The following is an 18,495-nucleotide window of genomic DNA, read 5'->3' on the forward strand; positions in this document are numbered from 1 at the left end:
TAGGGTTTCGTAAACAAGGAGAGGAAAGACTGGCAAACAATTGCTTAGTGACAAAGGGGGTCCGATGGAAGTTAGAAATTGGGAAATTATGGTAGCATTTTTCATTGTGGTGTGGGATGTGTCTGTAATAACAGGCATAGGTTCCAAAGACTCTGGCCATTTGGAAGGACAAAGGCCTGGATCTGGCCAGTATGTTTGTGTCTGTCTCTTTTTGTCTGTTGTGAGAGGAAGTGTGAATGGATCAGGCGTGAAGGGGGGAAAGCAGCAGTTGTTAGGGTTGTTAAAAATGTAGTGAGAAGTCGTCTCCTGGAATCTGTGAGCCAGATGGAGCCAGATGTTAGAGGTGTGCTGCTTTGATGCAGTCAGACTTGTGTGTGTAGGCATAGGTGAGCAGCTAGCAGAGGCCCTTGCCTCTTACCTGTATAGGTGATATGGTAACAGTATGTTAAGAAACGTCTCGGTATTACTCATCGCACAACAATGAGACAAAGCCAAGTAGTAAGCAGTGTTTATTTTTTGAAAATTATTTTAAAAAATTGTTTACAGAGATGTGGATTTACATAACTTGGCAACGTTTTTTAAATGTACAGGCCATTTCATATTATTGCACTTACTCTTTTAATATATAAGGCATTTTTTTACATAAATAAAGAATAATGTATAATGTACAGGTGCGGTGCCAACTAAAGTCAACCCTACAATGCAATGTGGTATGTGCGGGTGGGTGGGAATGAGCCTTCACGGAATTGTCTTACAACTACGGTTTGTATGTTAGAACACAGCTTACGTCATAGCTTACTGTGAATGACTGACCACTTACAAAGAAAGAAAAAGGGTTAGAACAATACCATTAGTGTTCACTGCAGGAAGTGTGGGGATTTATTAGACTAATTAGCAACACTAGTCATGCCTCGAACACTGAACACAAATAAATAGCTTTCTATCTCAGGGTCAGAGACGGGGCTAGCTCTTGCTTCTTCCCTTACATTCTCAGTTGGGAAGACCTTCTGGAAAGATCCACTCCAAATGCCTGGTGACTTAATAGTGTACTCCTCAGATAGGAGCTTCGGGGACAATTGGAGAGAGACCATTGCTCCCAAAGGTCCTGTCTGTTCACAAAGGACTTAATAGGCATGACTGTAAAGGAGTAGAGGCAAAAAAGAAAGAAAAAGGAAAGAAAAAGAAATGGTTTTCCGTGCTGACTTCAAATTAATCATTCAGGTAAGAAACTGACCCGGAGACTTAAACAACAACCTAGCATGCACCTTGCACTGACGTCTTAGAGACTCCTACTTGTAACTGTAAGGAAGAGTAGATGCTAACCAGGTTTTCCTAGCTAACTCCTGGACTGTAGTTTTGTGGGACCTGTTGGAAAACAAGCCGGTTATTTTGCGCCCACCTGCGAGGCCCTCTCTGGGTCTCCTTTGCAGGCTGCCAGCAGGATGGGCTCAGATGACAATGTTCAAAGGCAACAGCAGCTCAAGCACCTTAGCTAGCGGTCTTAGACCCACCCGGCTGTTAACGAGATCAGCGAAACCGTGGCATTGCGCATGCGGGATTCGCAAATGCGTTTCCACCCAAGACCCCAGGACCCAGCACTGGGTGGCACCACCTGAGGATGGCATGGTGAACACTGGATAGTCCTTTTCCTTGAGAATGACTCACCCTGTTTTCCCATTTTCCTTGTTTGGTAAATGAAGCTGGCGAGACTTTGGGATTTAAGAAAACGATGGTCAGCGCGAAGGGAGAAAAGCCAGCTTGTGAGGAGGAAAGGCTCCGGAGAGGTTCGTGGCAGCTGGAGGAGTTTCACAAGCAGCTTGAGTCAGAATGGTCTGGGGGACCCCGGTTTTGGCAAGAGAAAGAATTTGCAAAACAGGAGAAAACAAAAATAGCAAGAAGCTGAGCCACCACAGAGCTCTGTCAGGGGGGAGAGCTGGACTACAAACTCTATGCTTCTTTAGGTCTGGAGGGGGAAAGGAGAAAAACTAACAAGAACATTTCCCCGAGGATGCTAAGACCCTCCTCAGTTCCGACCGCAGAACGCCTACGTTTGCAATTTGAGGGATTTAACTCTCAAAATCCATGTGTGTGGAAACGGAAAAAACGCTGACAACTTTGCCTGCTGAGGTGTTGACCAGTCTTGAATTCGACCATGTACTCAAGTTTGAAAACTAGATGCAAGGTGCTTTTCAGGCTAGGACTTCCTCCTCCCAAGCAGGGAAGCTCACAGCTATTTATTGCAATTCATCAGAACTGTCGCTCTGTAACAGCCTTATAACTTACACTCTGAAACAGAAAACCATCAGAACTTCCTAGTTCTCATCATACATTACGTTCATTAAAAAATAGCACTTTTTAAAATTGTCATTTTTTTCACTGTTGGGTGATTCCTGAGCTCTGCCTAACAATTAGGTCATAAAATCATTCTCTTTAAGTCTCATTTTCCTTTTTCAAGGTAACATACGTAGACCCCATAGCTCTGCCTTCCACTGCATGTACCTAAAAGCACTATATCATTTACTTACAAAATTATATAGATCTACATACATCTATCATTTTAGCTGGGGCATTTGTGTTACCCTCTGGTCCCTACTCACCAGGACTGATGCTGGGAGAGGTGATAGAGAGATGTGAAGGTGCAGTTAGGTGTTCCAGATGAAGAGCACTCAGCTCTTGATCCGAGGCACTGAACGAAGTGATGCCCTCCCAGCCCTGACAGTCCAGGTAGGTGGTCTCCAGAGTTCGGGCTTCATATAAAAGTACAATCACAGATATCTGTCTAAGCTGTTTGTCAATTCAAGAACCCGTCATTCTGATAAAGAACTGAATCTAAGGGAGGAGATTCCCTGTAAAAATTCACGAATCTCTGTGCTTTCTAATCACTAACTGCACAGGCCCTTCTGGAACAGACTTCATAATGTTCCAGGCATCGAAGTGCACCAGCCCAACCAAGGGCTTCCCGTTAATAGCAAGGATCTCATCACCCGCTTCTATTGTTCCAGCTTGTTCTGCCGCGCCACCTGTCAGAACAAATACAGAATGAACGAACCGTTAACGCCTCCATCTTTAAAAATGGCAACTACAAGTTTAAATGAGAAATATTTTTCAATGATGTTCCTGTATGTAGTCTTAGGATAGGGGGCTATTTTCCATTTTAGACATTCATTCTCTATACAGTTATTTTGTATTATTTAACCTAGAGCAGTCCCTCCCAATATAAACAAGTCCCAAGTCCACAATACACAAAGGGAAGACAATGTATTTACACTGAAGAACCACAAGTTACGTGTTTTTGCTACCAGACCACTGCTGTCATGGGTCACATGCACGTTCTAGGGAAGGGCTGGTCACATCGTTCTGTTCTACCTCCAGCTCAGCCCCACCGGGCTGAAACTGATGTCTGATTATGAAGGAACAGATGTCTGAGCTGGCAGAGAAAGGTCTGACCTCCTCACATGGATGCACCAGGAGGGCTCATGATGTTGGCCTCCGTTCTTCCTGAAGGTGTCTACTGTTTGATTGAAAAAGTAGCTGTTCATAAGCATCATGAGAGACACAAAGGATAAGGATTCTAAATTCTGCCTGATTCGGCTAGCCAGCTAGCATGTTATAAAACTAAGTGGGTCCTCCCACTCACTCATTCACAGCCTCTGTGATAGTGGTGTAAAGTCTGGGAGCAAATACGCAGAGTTGGTTAAAGGAAACCAGAAACTAACACACCAACAAGCATCCAACAAGCTCATAGAAACAGTGTCATCCAAATGTCAGCTGGGGCTGTGTCAGGCTCATCGGGTCGTGGGGACTGTGGTGACGGCTTTACCTATACAGAGCTTCCCACATTTCTGTATTACAGCTTTGTAGAAGTTATAGCACTTCTACGAGCTTTCAGAAGTGCTAGTATGTACAGACAACTTGTTAGTATGTACAGCCCATGTTGGAAGAAAACATTACCCACAGAAAAGACAAATTAAAAAAGGTAGGGGGAGGGGGAGTAACTTTCTTAGAAATCTCAAAAGGCTCAGCAGTGCGTATTTCTGAAAGCCATTTTAGGTATTTACTGGCGAGATGGCTCAGTGGGTAAAGGTGAAAGGCTTGATTCCCGAAGTTTGTGTCCTGACCGCCACTGAGCACAGTACAGACAGAAGATAATAAAAATGTCAAGATGCTGGAGAGATGGCTCAGCAGTCAAGAGTGCTACTACCCCTCTAGAGGACCTGGGTTCAGACCCAACTTCACTTCCCAGCTCCCATATCTGGTGGCTTATGGCCATCAATAACTTAAGTTTCGGGGGTTCCAACATCTGGGCTCTCTGGGCAACTGCACTTGCACGCTGTATACATGCACATACATTTTTAGAATCCAAAAAAGTGATATCTATATACCTGTGGTTACAGTTGATTACAAAACCTGGTGAAGATTTTGTAACAGCCTGTCCTGGGTACTATTGTAAGCTGCCAAGCAAGCTGTCTTGCTTCTTGCTCCCTGTCAGGGAAGCCCCAGTCTTTCCCATCACTGGATACCCACTTTTGGCAGCCCACAGAGTCAGGAAATGATCAGGCCCTGCCTGCCCTTGGGTGGGCCTGTAAGCTTCAGTTCTGATTGAACATTTCTGAGCCACAAGCTACTGTGGGCTTTGTTTCTCCTTGCCACAGAGATTTTGTTTTGAAACATGGTCTTACTATGTAGCTCTCTCTGCCTGGCCTTGACCTCCCTGTATGAAGCCCAGGCTGGTCTCAGACTTGCCACAGTCCTGCCCCTGTCTCCTGAGTGCTGGGACAGTAGGTGAGGGCCACTATGCTCAGCTGGAGATGTTTTACAACTGTCTGCCTAAGATGTGAGAAATTTATTGTTCTCATGTATTTGGCAGAGACTGAGGACAGAACTAGAACGGAATGTGACAGGTTCAGGGAGGGACCAGGGATGGTCTTGGTTTGGGAAGGTGTATCTTTCAGAGATGGTCTTGGGATGATGGCTCTAGCCACTGAGAAACCCTACAACACACTGGCTCGACAGCTCAGGCCAGCATCCGCTGCTTATCTTTGGTCCTATGGGTTCTTGGGGTGCATAAGCTGGTGGTTTTGGCCTCTCTTCCCTATTTTATTTTTTTTTAAAGCACAGCTCATATTAACATTGTGTCTGGAGTGGAAAGATGTTTCAGAGTAGCTATATAATTACAGAAAGAGATCACGAGTTCAGAAACATGATCATACCAGATCAAGGAGGCAATAGCAGTTGGATCTCTATGAGTTCCAGTCCAAGCAGGGGCTACATGGTGAGACCCTGCCTGAAAATGCACACATACACACACACACCACACACACACAATTAGTCTTAAGAGAACAACCAATCTTATGTTTTGATACCTTACTTATTACATCCTCTAACAACAAATGAGTTTTGGGGGGCTGGAGAGATGGCTCAGCAGTTAAGAACCCTGGGCTCAATTCCTCGTACCCACATGTCAGCTTATCCAGGGGATCTAACATCCTCATACAGGCAAAACACCATTGCATTCTAAGCAAACAAATACACCTGACCTCCGTGTGGATTTCAGATCTATTTCTAAGTATTTATGTGCTGATATCAGCCATGATATCAGGAATGAGCAAACATTAATCCCCGTTTGCTTAAGCATCTGAACACTGTAAAGGCTTCCCGGTGGTGGTGGTGGTGGTGGTGGTGGTGGTGGTGGTGGTGGTGGTGGTGGTGGTGATGGTGGTGGTGGTGGTGGTGGTGGTGGTGGTGGTGGTGGTGGTGGTGGTGGTGATGGTGGTGGTGGTGGTGGTGGTGGTGGTGGTGGTGGTGGTGGTGGTGGTGGTGGTGATGGTGGTGGTGGTGGTGGTGGTGGTGGTGGTGGTGGTGGTGGTGGTGGGATAGCTCGGTGGATGAATAGATGTGTGAGGACTGGAGTTTTGCTCTCCAGAACCCACGTGTGCAAAACACCTGTAATCAATCCCAACACTCTAAAGTGAATGAAGGGCATCCAACTGGCAAGCCCAGGAATTCTGCCATGGAAATAAAGTGGTGAGCAATCAAGGAAGATACTTGATATCAACGTTGGGCTTTCACATGTGTATGCATGTGAACATGCATGTACATATGCATACCATATCAAAAAAGTCATCTAGCCCAAACAATTTCCCAAGATCATAAAAACGAAAACTTCAGGTTCATGAAGAAACCATTCAACACCATTTCCCCCCCTTTCCTTGCAATCTAGCCTATGAGATCACTGGACTCCGGGGTGATAGTGAGCACTCCTGCCGGGATAGCTGACCATACTGCTCCTCTTGGAACTTACCCGGGCCTTGGCAACTCAAGAGTATGCAGCCACAAAAGCCTGCAGATTTTGGAAATCCAGCTAGTGCTCATACAGGAGGGATGTGTTTTCGTGGCGCTGTACTTTACCTTGGTACACCCTTTTAATTACCAGCGGCCCATCTCCGGCTATGGATGATTTTCCTCCGTCCAGACTCAACCCCAGCCCAGCAGAGGTTTTCAGCACTTCCACACACAGAGCGTCGTGAGCAGCTCCGTTTCTCCCTGCGGCAAGGATGTATGTTTGTCATGATAAAACAACAACAAAAAACAAAAACCACGATGGGCTGTCTGTCAAGTGTGCCTCAAATGCCACCTGTCCAGTGTGCCTCCATTGCACTGCCTCTGCCACCCTGGACTCTGGTCCAAGCCTTATCTACTGGCAAGTGTTTATAACCTTTGATCCCAACATCAGGGTTGACCTCCCAGAGAGAAGGGAGCCTGGCTGTGTCCTACCGGGCTCAACGCTTGCTTTCAGTACATTCCTGTAAGTGTGGAGCATTCTCTCTCCCCCAGGCTGAGGTGCCAGGAGACAAACTGCCCTTGTCAAGCCTTGCATTCTGGTAGCACACATCCTGGTGAGGATGGAAGTCACACTCAGTGAATCAAATTCGATTTCCTGCCAACCCTGGCTACCATAGCAACAGAATGTCACCATCTGCTATTTGAAAGCCAAGGCACTGAAGTTCGTGGGTCATGAGAGACTGTCATAATTGATTGGGAAGCTCCCTGGCACCCAGTGGGGCTTCCTTCCTTCCTTGTCCTATGCCTTTTGTGCTTCTGAGAGGAAACCCTGAATCCCTGGGGCATGGTTGCCTCCCTCACACTGGCATCCTTCACTGGCATCTGGCTCTTGTGTGGGGAGAGCGTTTCCATGGTGATATTGGCTCTATGGCTTGTTTAGAAAGGCCAGGCTGGGGACTGAATAGGAATTGCACACTTGCCTTTTAGCTCCCTTAAGCCTGTACTATGGAGTTGAATGGAAAGGTGTACTTAGCTGCTTGGAAGGCAGGAAAGGAACCATGAATGAATGAAACTGCCTACCTAATACAATCCTTAGGATTACAGTTGAACCAATATCACTACCAGATCCTTACTACAGTTTAAAGCCAATCCGAATGATCTGAAAGACATTTGCTACTATTGGGAGTGGTATGATTGTTTTTAGTAGGTGTCTTGCTGCTGTTACAAAGGGGAAAGGAAGCATTCACAGTGGTTAACAACTTGGGCTCTCGGGGCTGGTGAGATGGCTCAGTGGGTAAGAGCACTGACTGCCCTTCCGAAGGTCCTGAGTTCAAATCCCCAATAACCACATGGTGGTTCACAACCACCTGTAATGAGACCTGATGCCCTTTTCTGGAGTGTCTGAAGTCAGCTACAGTGTACTTACATATAATAAATAAGTAAATCTTTAAAAAAAAAAAAAGCCGGGCGTGGTGGCGCACGCCTTTAATCCCAGCACTTGGGAGGCAGTGGCAGGTGGATTTCTGAGTTTGAGGCCAGCCTGGTCTACAAAGTGAGTTCCAGGACAGCCAGGGCTACACAGAGAAACCCTGTCTTGAAAAACCAAAAAACCAAAAACCAAAAAACAAACAACTTAGGCTCTCTCCTGTAATCACCCGACAGCATTGCTAGACATATCTATGTCTGCTTCAGTTGAGCGGTTGAGCGGGGAACTTTCTTGTCATCGGGGTTTTAAACAGTTTTTTTGGGAGTCTCTACTGCCATTAGGCTCACATCAGACACCTGTCTGCAGCCTGGCAAAGTGCAACTGCAGAAGGCTATCTCCCTTATGGAGAGCTCAGGCCACTGGGCAGAGGCATTCAGCCACCCCGGACTGTGCAAAGGCCCTCCTGCCTGGAACTGTGGGCTACCTGTGAGTGGAAGGGGCTGCAGAGGGAGCCTGCAGGGCTCATCGGAAAGCTGTAGGAGCCTGGCCTTGGGACAGAACAGTACTTAGTGTGGTGTTCACAGGGGAGTCCATCCCGAGCTCCTTCTAAGCTCTTGGCACAGAAAGTCTGCAGTCTCTATTTGCAAACACAAAACCCACGTTTATCCCTTCATTTTCTTATAGTCTGTTAAAACAGGAAACAGAAATCTTGATGTTTCTCAAGGACACGCCTTGTTTAGAAGCCTTTCACATCGAGTCCCATTACAAAAGCTATCTCATTCACTAGCCTTTTTTTATCTTGCTAGTACAAAGTAATCCAGGGTACAGTCCTTATCAACCAGTGGCTCACGCCCCTCGCCCCTATCAGTGGATAAAACTCACCAGCTCCTGGCTCCAGCGGCAAGGTCCTTCTGGGGAATGGGGCCTTCCCATTGGCTGAGGGAGGCTCCTGCCGGAAGGAGGGCCTGGGCTGGTCATTCCCTTTCTTGATAATCATGAGGACGTGTTTGTGCAGCTCTGCCTGGTGCAGAACCTTTGTGACCTCGCTGTGGGATAAGCCAGCTAAGGAGGTGCCATTTACGGAGAGAAGGAAGTCCCCTTGGCTCACAGTCCCTTCCTGAGAAGCCACACCCTGAGAAAACACCCTGTGGACCTAGGACAGAAAAGAGGACAAATTCATTCATGACTCTGGTAACTGTTAGAGAAGAAAGTAACTGCAGATCTATGGCCAAGGAACTTCTTCATGGCAAGCTTCCTAGTCAGAAAGCTCTGGCACTGTCAGTGTTCAGTGTGCAGGACGAATTAACAACTCTCTGCAGGACATGGCTGCTCCTTTGTTACCTCCACAGGGTAACAACAAGAGAGACAAATGAACTGCTTGCCCGGTGAATGTGGCCAAGTGATTTCAAAGTGCTACTGTTTGCAAGTGGCAAGTGTGGGCACTTGACTCTCCTTCCCAGTGCTTAAACTTAAATGACCACAATGTAGGTAATTATGCCGACGAATGCATCTGCCCTACATGCCACATTAGCTGTCTATAAAAACACTCATCTTTGACAGTGGAGATACTATAAACTGCCCTCCTCACACCCCGATGTTCACGTGGCTAACGGGGAGCAAAACTCAGCCATCTCTGTTGTGTCCCCATCAAACTCCGCTGCTTACGTTGGGACGCCCCGAGAGTTGCTTACCAGGACTGATTCTGGCTCCACGTCTGCTCCTCCTGCCACACTGAATCCCAGACCCGAGCCTTCTTTTTTATTCAAGACTATAAAGCAAATGTCTTCTTTATTCTAGTGAAGAGAAACAGACATTTACTCTTTTGAGGAACTCATAAGCTAAGTCCCCATGGAGATGCTTGGCATGGACTCTTAGTAATTCTCCAACCCAGAAATGTGGAGGAGCCCAGCTCAGCCTTTGTGTATTTCTGTATTTGCCCCATGTGGGCTTATGTACAAGGTACTTTTAAAAAGATTTATTTATTTTATTTATGAGTACACTGTAGCTGTATTCAGACACACCAGAAGAGGGCATCAGATCGCATTATAGATGGTTGCTGGGAATTGAACTCAGGACCTCTGGAAGAGCAGCCAGTGCTCTTAACTGCTGAGCCATCTCTCCAGCCCATGCACAGGCGATTATCTGCCTTGCAGTTGTGGGACCCGGGAAAGGTAAACTAGAATGAGGACAGAGGCAGGAGCTTTCCTGGGTCCCCAAGTTTTCAAGCCATCTGAGGAAAATCACAGCCTTTCCAGATTTGACCACAGTGTGTGTCTCTGTCGTGTAAGGAGCTCTTTGTGCCATACTCTCTAAGTCTATAGTTTTAGGTATTAGTATTTTGAGACAGGGTCCGTGTAGCCCAAGCTGGACTCAAACTTGCTATGTTACCAAGAGCGATCATTTACCTCTGACCTTTAAAAATCAGAAATAGATTTTTAAATTATGGTATGATCTTCTTGTTTCCATCTTCCAAGGACTAGGATTACAGAATGTGCTATCATGCCTGGTTTCATGCAGTCTTGGGGTTTGAACCCAAAGCTTTGTGTATGCTAGGCAGGCATTCTAGCAAACCTGGGTTTCTACAATAGACAGGTAAGAGTGAAGAGGCAGGATAGAGGCATCATGCTACAGCCATGTTTAATACACCAGTGTTTCCACATTTGGGTTCCTGAGTTATTTGCAGGTACAGTTGATTAGCTGGTAGTCATAAAATAAAGTGGGTGAAACTGTCAACCATATGAGACTAGAACATTCTTAGTAGTGTTCTAGAACGTTCGTAGCTTTCTAGGTTATATAACATTAGACTGCCTTGCTTCGAAGCATCAGTCAGAGGATATCTTGAAATAGAAGATTAAACACAACTGGTTAAGTGGTCCAGAATCTGTCGTCACCCCCATTTTAGACACGATTCAACAACAAGTTCAACACTGCTTGCTTTATCATGAAGTAACCATCAAAAGATGATCAGAAGCACACTGTTACTGGAGAAAGCTAATGATAACCTCTGAGGACTGATTTGTTAAGAGAAAAGGAAGCAGAAAACCACCTGTTGGGTCAGCTGATCAGAAAACCTAATGGAGGGGCGCTTAGTTCTATTGGTAAGTCATGAAGACTTGGGCACCTTCAGTCATCTAGACGGGTGGACAGAAAGGAGACCCTCACCACTAGGCTCTCTAAACAAGCACAGGAGTGTGTGGCCTAGTGAATGTCTTCTGTGCATCTCCTGGAAGGTAGATGTTGAGAGGCGAATACTCCCTAGAGCAGTGACAGCGTATCTTAAAACAGGCACACAGCCATCAAAATTTCCATTTATTTAAATTCATTTGGGGGGTGCATTTGGGAAAACAAGTGTGCCAGCAGCTGAGGATAAGGCTTGATTTTGCCCAAGAAATTTGGCACAGCATTGGGATGCCTGATGGACAGGGAGCTCCTTCCAAAGCTTGGGTGTGTGGTAGTCAGAAAAGCAGGCTGGATTTTGTCCCCTTTCATCTTTCAGGGTACACCGGAAGGCCACAGGCCACTGGTTTGTGCCATTCTGGTTTGAGTGCACCATACTCTCTGGGGAAAGCAGAGAAATGCAGCACACAGATAGCAGGATCGGGCTAGCTTTGCACTCCCTGCTTTCTCAAATCGACTGAAAACAAAAGACAGGAAAAGAAACCCGAGTTCTAATGCAAGCAGGAACTGTATACTTGTTCAGGGAATCGATCTAATAGCAGCGCCTGGCGTTCTGTCTGCACTCCAGTTTTGAGAATGTATAGCTTATGTATGTGTCTGGTTGAGGCTTTTTTTTTTTTTTCCTTTGGAGAGAAGAGGCCTCCTGGAAAGAATGAGACTATGTCTTAGAGTGAGCCTGTGGCCTGTGACACATGCCTGCCACTGAAGGAGGGTACAAGCTGATAAACAGTCCCTTTCACTCCAAATGAAAGCAGTTGATTCTTTGAAGCGTGTCCTGACTGTCCCAGTGGGCTGAGAATCTGAAGGGAGCGGGAACCGATAGGTGTCTGTTTCCAGTCTCCACCCTAACCCCATCTCCTCACCATCCTGGCCCACGAGATGGTAAGGCTGCAGCTTAACTGAGAAACCTCAAATGGTACCCAGGAGGATGTGGGGGTTATGGGAACAATGTTTGTAAACGTAATGTAAATGTTATTATCTCACCACACATTCCTATTTGCCTTGCTCTCAACAAATATTCATCTGTCGAGGTTCAATTTCTTACTGTTCCCTGAGGAACATTCTAGATGGGAACCCATGGTCTTTGTTATTACTACTGTTCACTGTCACATGTGGGTCATTTAAATTCTGAATCTTTGACCTTACAGGCTGGGGTTTAGGCGCTCTTAAACTCTGGGGCGTAAGCGTGGGTCTAACAATGTGAGCTTTTCACCAGCAGGTGGCACCGCTTGCTAGTTTATGTCAACACGGAAAGGGACAGTGGTTCACTGGCATTCAGCATTTCCTTTGCAAACTCTGAGCTCCCTGGATAGAAAGGCTGGTGAACGGTTGCTTCAGTGACACCATTCCAACATTTCCCACTGCAGCCAGCAAGGGCCAGCCGCGCATGGCAGTGCATGGCAGTGCATGGAGCAATGACTGAGCCCAGCACCTGCCCCTCCTCCACTGCACTCACATCCCTCCATTCTGTGCACCCCACTCACCTCTGATTGTGCCTTCGCTTCCTGAATGAGAGGGAGGATGGGGGATTTTGACCCCACTAATGATAAAACGGCCTGTAATCTCTGCTGGTACCCCACTGAGGCAAGGAGTTGATCCAAACTAAGTAAAAAATAAAAAAAACATTGGACAGAGATTAAACAAACAAACAAACAAACAACAGCCTCTCCATTTCCTAAGGATTCGTCTGGAAGGTCTTCCTGCCAGGCTGTGGGTATTTTCCCACCTTTCTGCCTCCTGTTGGGCATCGGTTCTGCTCCACAGTTTACTAGAGAATCCTACGAGGCCAGCATGAGTATCTTTCACTGACAGTGTAGGAAATGAGCCTAGAGATCCCTCTAAGATATTTAGGGACCAGTACAGGAGCGTAACAGACAACTTCTGACATGTTTAGAAATTGGAGGCCCCAGCGGAACATTTTAAAACATTGAGAGTCCCCTGCTTAACTCTGGCTGTTCTTAGGGCCCCAAAGACTCCCTGAAGCACGGTCCTTTCCCCATGCTACTCCTGTTCTCAGAGCCACACACTGGCAAGCATATGTGGCTTCCAGGACTGATACTGACTGAAATGCAGTGTGTGGTATCTGGATGGATCCTAGAATCGGAAAGGACATTGGTGGAATCGACTCAGCAAGATCTGAAGTTTGTGGCTTTGTGCATATGGTTCGTTGTCCGGGGTTAAATCCTCATTTCTCACTCATGGACCAGGGTTGTGTAAGGCAAGTGGTTAGGAGGAGCTGAGGAGAGGTAGCTCGGGACTCCCCTCATTACCTTTGCAACTGTTTTATAAACCTGGAAGTGTTCCCAATGGAAATCAGCCTGTTTGTTTAGGTAGGTACTTACTTCACTGACCAGCTTTTCCCAGAAGGCATGGCCCGCAGAGATTCACCCCATTCCCTGGATCCAGTGGGCACTGTTGGAGAGCTGTTTCCTTTGGGGTAGACTCTGTTGCCACCATTCACAGGACACGAAAGGAAGGCTGATCCATTGACATCCGCGTGGCCTCTAGCTGGAGAGCTGGCTGGAGAGGTAGCTGGGGAGCCTTGCGACCTTCTGGGGGTTATCTCCAGTTGGGTTCTAAAGAGCACAGCCCCTGGGCTGGCAGAGTAGTCCTCGCCACTACACAGCTTGTCCAGGTCTGGCATGCTCAAGGCTCTCAGCTCCTGGAGCTTGGATCGGGACACTGGGGAGGGCTGGGCATGGCGGACAGAGGACTTGTTCCTCTTGATGGGTGAGGCTGGGCTCCCTGTGGAGATGGGAATACCCACGGGGACAAGTGATTTCTTTGGGTCTGGACTGTGGCCCTTGTTATTAGTCTCTGGCGGATTCTGCCTGGAGACAGTCAACGTCACGCTGGACGGGGACTTTGTCATCTGCGGGAGAAGGCTGCTGGCCTCACTCTGGTTCTCGCTGCAGGAACTCAAGCTGCGTCTCAGTGACCTTGCGGTCCCATCACTGGGTCTCCCCGAAGTGATGCTGCCAGATGACCGTCTGTTAACGGGAGGCTTGGAGCTCACGGATAAGAACGGGGATGTGGCAGACTTGGCCGCAGGCCGGTCAGAATTGGCCAGGTTCTCGAAAGACTTGATCCTTTGCTTCACAGAGAAAAACGAGGTAGATTCATGGGGCCAGCTCTGCTCACAGTAGTAGTGTCTCCTGGTGACTTTGAGTTTGTCTGGGATGAGGCCGCTTGCCTCGGGGACCGCACTGACATCCCCCACATCCACTGGTGGTGGGTTCCTAAGTGTTTCCAGTAGAGGTTTCACACTGTACACGCCCTGTTCGTTAGTCACGCCTTTGGCTGACTTCTCAGAGAGACTGCCACTCATTGCAGTGACCTGGGGGTCCTGAGGCGAGTGACTTGGGCTGGGTGGGGAAAGACCTTCTCGTCCAAAATGGCTCGAGAACTGGGCTGGCATGGAATAAGTCCTGGTGGCTGGCCTTGGTGTGAAGTAGGGGGGCTCTTCTCCGGCCAGGCCTACGGGTACGCCATTTTTGGGCACCCCGACTGAGGCTGGCATTTGGCTTGATTTGCCCTGGGAGTAATCTGGCATTTTGGAGGGCAGCTGCGGGGCGGAGGGGGAGGAGGAGGCCAGTCTGGCCATGCTGTAGGACCAACGCATTTCCTGTTCCCCCTGGGAGGCCTGGGAGGGAGGGAAGTGCGGCTGCTTTGGGGACGATTCTGCTGACTGCCTGAGTCGGACCGAACTCTTCTCCTGACAGTTGCTCTGGGTTAAGAACCCGCCCTTTCTGTCACTACCAGGTGGCTTGTCGCCACATGCATTCTTTGGCATTCTTTCAGAAGAAATCTCAATGATTTTTAGCTGGTTTGTCCTTTCCAGAGGATCACTAGCCATTTTTTCGGTTCCTTTCTCACTGATGCCCTGGGGCTGGGCTGCTTCTGTTAACACCAAGTCTACTCGGCTGTGTGTGAACTGCTTGCTCTGTCTGACCCCTGCCAAGGCTATATTGGTCCTCGATGCGGAGGGACTCACTGACCCAGAGTTAGCATGGGGCACCTTGCCCTCTGGTCCATACCTAGGGGGCCTGGAGGTGGCTGGACAGCTTGTGTCAGATTCCAGGTAGACAGCCATGTGGAACCTATTGTTTGCACCTTGCTCAGGGAGAGGCTTGGGGGAGGTCAGGGGAGAAGTAATGGTTCTAATGCTTGTGTCAGATGCGGAGGTCCTCAGCGACCCAGAGGCAGCCAGGGGTGGCTTGCTCTCTGGCACACACTGGGGAGGCTTGGAGGTGTCTCCAGCAGTGTTCTTAGGCTCCTCTTGGTCAGCTATGTGGAGCCTGTGTGACACTGCCTTAGAAAGCATTTTATGGGCAGCCTGGGGTGAAGGCAAGGACTTCCTGTGGTCGGTCCTGCCGCCCTTAGCGGGACTGGCCACAGGTGCCTCCGGACTGGCTTTGCTTTTGCTGTTCAGCCTCTTAAGCTTCGGGCTGCCCTTGGGCTTCTGACAGTTACTTAGTGTTTCCACTGGGCTTTTAGGGGATAGGTCCTTATTTTCTTGACTCTTCTGCCGGGGAGGTGGACTCTTAGGCACAGCCATTCCCTTTCTGTGGCTGGGGTTCACCGTGTTGCCTTTCGAGCCAGGACTCATAGCCAGCATTGAGGGTTGTTCCTTCTCAGATTTGCTCTGCAGATGTGCGCCTTGGCTGTCTTTATTTATGTCTTTAAACCAGGTCATGATAGGCCTCCTGGAGGTCGTTTTTGGTTTCTGTAGCAAGCCGTCCAGGTTGCCGCCCTTGGCAATGTGTAGGTTTGCCAAAACGGCCTCTCCATTCTTAGGGCCCTCGGCCCCCAGGGCATACACACTGCTCATGACATGAGAGGCATCTGCTCCTTTGTCTGGGGTTCCCTCATCCAGCAGGTCCTGTCCCAAACCATTTACCATATCTGGGTTCCTGAGCACAAATGGCGGGTTTCCACAAGGTCTGGTCGTTTGAGAAGGCTGGCTGTCTCCCACGACTGAGCCGGTGCTGCTGACCGCCAAGGTTTCCTCTGCGCACCCGGGCATGTGGCTCCGTGAAGTCTGTACGCCCGCCCAAGTCTCATGCTCCAGAGAGCTTACATCCAGGAAGGAAAATGGCTGGGAAGAGCCCGGGATGCAAGTGTTCGAGGCTCCTGTCATGAAGCAGGCTTTCTCGCAGGCGTCCCCCACCGGCTCCCTCACAGTCTGCTGTACCGAGGGAACTGCGCCGCCTGCAGCCTGGGCAGGAGCTTGGGCAGGCACTGGGGTCTCAGGACAACCACCTGGGGCACAGATTTCTATTTGCTCGTCCTCAGACTCACTGCTACCTTCCTTACGGGAGGACTCATGAGATGGAGGAGCTGGCCAGTTGTTCCTGGCCGCTGCTCGTGGATCTTCAACAAGAGACTCGGGGTCTGAAGACGAGTCTTCAGCATCGCCATACATGGACGAGGGCGAAGGTTCCGAGACGCCGTCTTCGTGGAAACTGCTAAAATTTCTGGAGTAGTTGTTCAGAAAGTTTTTGTTCCCAGCCAACTGTTTGTCAGGATGGACGGAATCCAGAACGGAAGGCTGGAAGGTCCACTGAGGGGGTGGGGGTGAGCCTGTGCCTCCGGTCTTCCCATGGTGGGAACTGCCACCCCCAGCTCCCCCTGGTGGCTGACTCTCAAAAATGTCCTGGTGAGTCCTGCAGTCTGCTCTCTGAGGAGACTGAGAAAGCCACGCCTCCGGGGCTTCCCCAATGAACTTGTCAATGTCTGTCACCGGGCTCTCTGTGCTCCCCGACAGGGTCCCATCAGTAGTCACTGGCACAGAGGGACCGGCGTGTGACAACTTTCCAGATGCTGACGCTGTTTCTTCAAGCAGAGCCCTATCTTTCAAGCTTGTAGGTACGCAGTGTCCTGGAGTTTCCAGGGCCTTGCTGGGACCCGAGGGGTCTCGGCTCCTTTCCTGACCCAGGAGGGAGGGATGAGGGATGGCCGTAGCTCGTGTCTCTCCTATGCTCATGGGGACAGCTGCTCTCCTGGTGCTGGGAGTGCTGTCCCCAGGGCCAGCCCAAGTCCTGCTGGAGTCGGGAAGAGCTGAGGCCTTCTCCCTGGGAGACAGGCTTCTCTGGCTGGCTGGCTTCATTTTAGATACGCCCTGGGACTCAGGCTCCGAGGTCCCGGGAGACACAGGCTGGCTGAGGCTCTCAGGTTGGAGGACTTGCTCGGTGACTGCAGGAGTCTCGCTGGAGTCAGGACGAACTTCCCTGCTCTTCCCTGGGGAAGGGGGATGGTCTGAGGACCCATCCCATCCTGTATAGGGTAGGGGAGAGGAAAGGGAAGTGTAAGCAAACGGGAACCCTCTAGAAGTTCTGCAAACATAAGCCATCTCAATACTGTTTCTCAGAAGTCCACAGCCTGCATCTAGACCTTTGGTTTTTTTCTCTCTCCAATTGTAGAGCGCTCAGATCTAGGAACCACCACCCTGCTTTAATGGCCTTAAAGTAACTGGGACAAGCAGAATGGACATTTAAACTTGCCCATTTCCCTCTTTGTTTGCTTTCAGATAGGAGACACCAGAAATCTTCTGCCTGGGTTTCTTTACCCAAATGTCTCTGCCGTCAGCAGTTCTGGAAAGACAGACACCGTTGGTTGTATTCCTTAGCTTTGGCCTAGACTGGGCAGAGGCTTCGTGTCTTACCTCATTCCAGCATCTATTTATCTGACTATGAGTGACTCGGACTGTACCAAGAAACAGTTCAACCTCCAAACCACAGGGAGGCTTGCTTTTTTTTTTTTTTTTTTTTTTTTGCGCTGCACAGGAGACGGAGCCGACGCTCCAGGTGGGGCCCTTGTTGGTACTGAGCTTCAGCTCGGCTTTGAAGTGACTTGTCCAAACAGGGGATCTGAAAGCCAGTTATTCCAGGAAGCCTTAACGGTAGAGGAAGCTTGAGAGGGGCTCATGAGGGACGGATTGCTCCGAGTGGGGAGGAGAACACCAGGCTGAAAGCACAGAGGCACAAAAGAGCACACAGCTCCGAGAAGCAGGGACCGTTGGAAGGGGGGCAGTTGGGGGGGGCATGGCATGTCACTCAGGGCAGGTGCTGAGAGCCGCTCTGTCCTAGGGTGTCTCCTCAGAAAGCCCAGTAGCATGCACTGCACTCTCTTGGGCTAATATCACTTTGACAAGTGACCCACAAAAGGTCTTCGTATGAGCAGTGTTACCCCAAATGTTAAGTATATGTCCTCAAAGCTTTATAATTATTAATTGGTTTTAAATACAGAGTCTTGGGGCTGGAGAGATGGCTCAGTGGTTAAGAGCACTGACTGCTTTTTCAAAGGTCCCGAGTTCAAATCCCAGCAACTACATGGTGGCTCACAACTATCTGTAATGGGATCTAATGACCTCTTTTGGTGTGTCTGAAGACAGCAACAGTGTACTCATATAAATAAAATAAATCTATTAAAATGTTTTTAAAAAAAGAGAGTGTCTTGAGTATCCCAGGCTAACCTTGAACTCACTATATACCAGAGGGCGACCTTGCGATAACCATTGAGCCATCTTACTGGCCCTGCTCACATGACACTTTGATATTGGGTTTCAGCAAGTTCAGTAAGGCAGGCCATGAACCTGCCACCATCCTATC

At 48.8% G+C, this 18,495-nt stretch overlaps 1 protein-coding gene across 17 annotated transcripts in view; it reads right to left on the minus strand.

The window, feature by feature from the left end:
- Nucleotides 1–491: 491 nt before the first annotated feature.
- The window catches only part of Pdzd2 (PDZ domain containing 2), a 380,258-nt gene continuing 362,254 nt past the window's right edge, over nt 492–18,495 (minus strand). For 16 of the 17 annotated variants that reach the window (XM_006520163.4, XM_006520165.4, XM_006520167.3 and 13 more), the window contains 6 exons: nt 13,228–17,161; nt 12,370–12,487; nt 9,400–9,501; nt 8,591–8,861; nt 6,409–6,543; nt 492–3,020 (listed from right to left, as the gene is read on the minus strand). In XM_006520163.4, the coding sequence (XP_006520226.1) occupies nt 2,857–3,020; nt 6,409–6,543; nt 8,591–8,861; nt 9,400–9,501; nt 12,370–12,487; nt 13,228–17,161 (4,724 nt within the window). In that variant the 3' untranslated portion in view covers nt 492–2,856. Of the gene's footprint in view, nt 3,021–6,408; nt 6,544–8,590; nt 8,862–9,399; nt 9,502–12,369; nt 12,488–13,227; nt 17,162–18,495 lie in introns of those variants that run through there. The other variant, XM_006520172.4, reaches the window with a different exon arrangement.

Source organism: Mus musculus, chromosome 15 (assembly GCF_000001635.26).
Source record: "Mus musculus strain C57BL/6J chromosome 15, GRCm38.p6 C57BL/6J".
In the NCBI taxonomy this organism is placed as follows: Eukaryota; Metazoa; Chordata; class Mammalia; order Rodentia; family Muridae; genus Mus; species Mus musculus.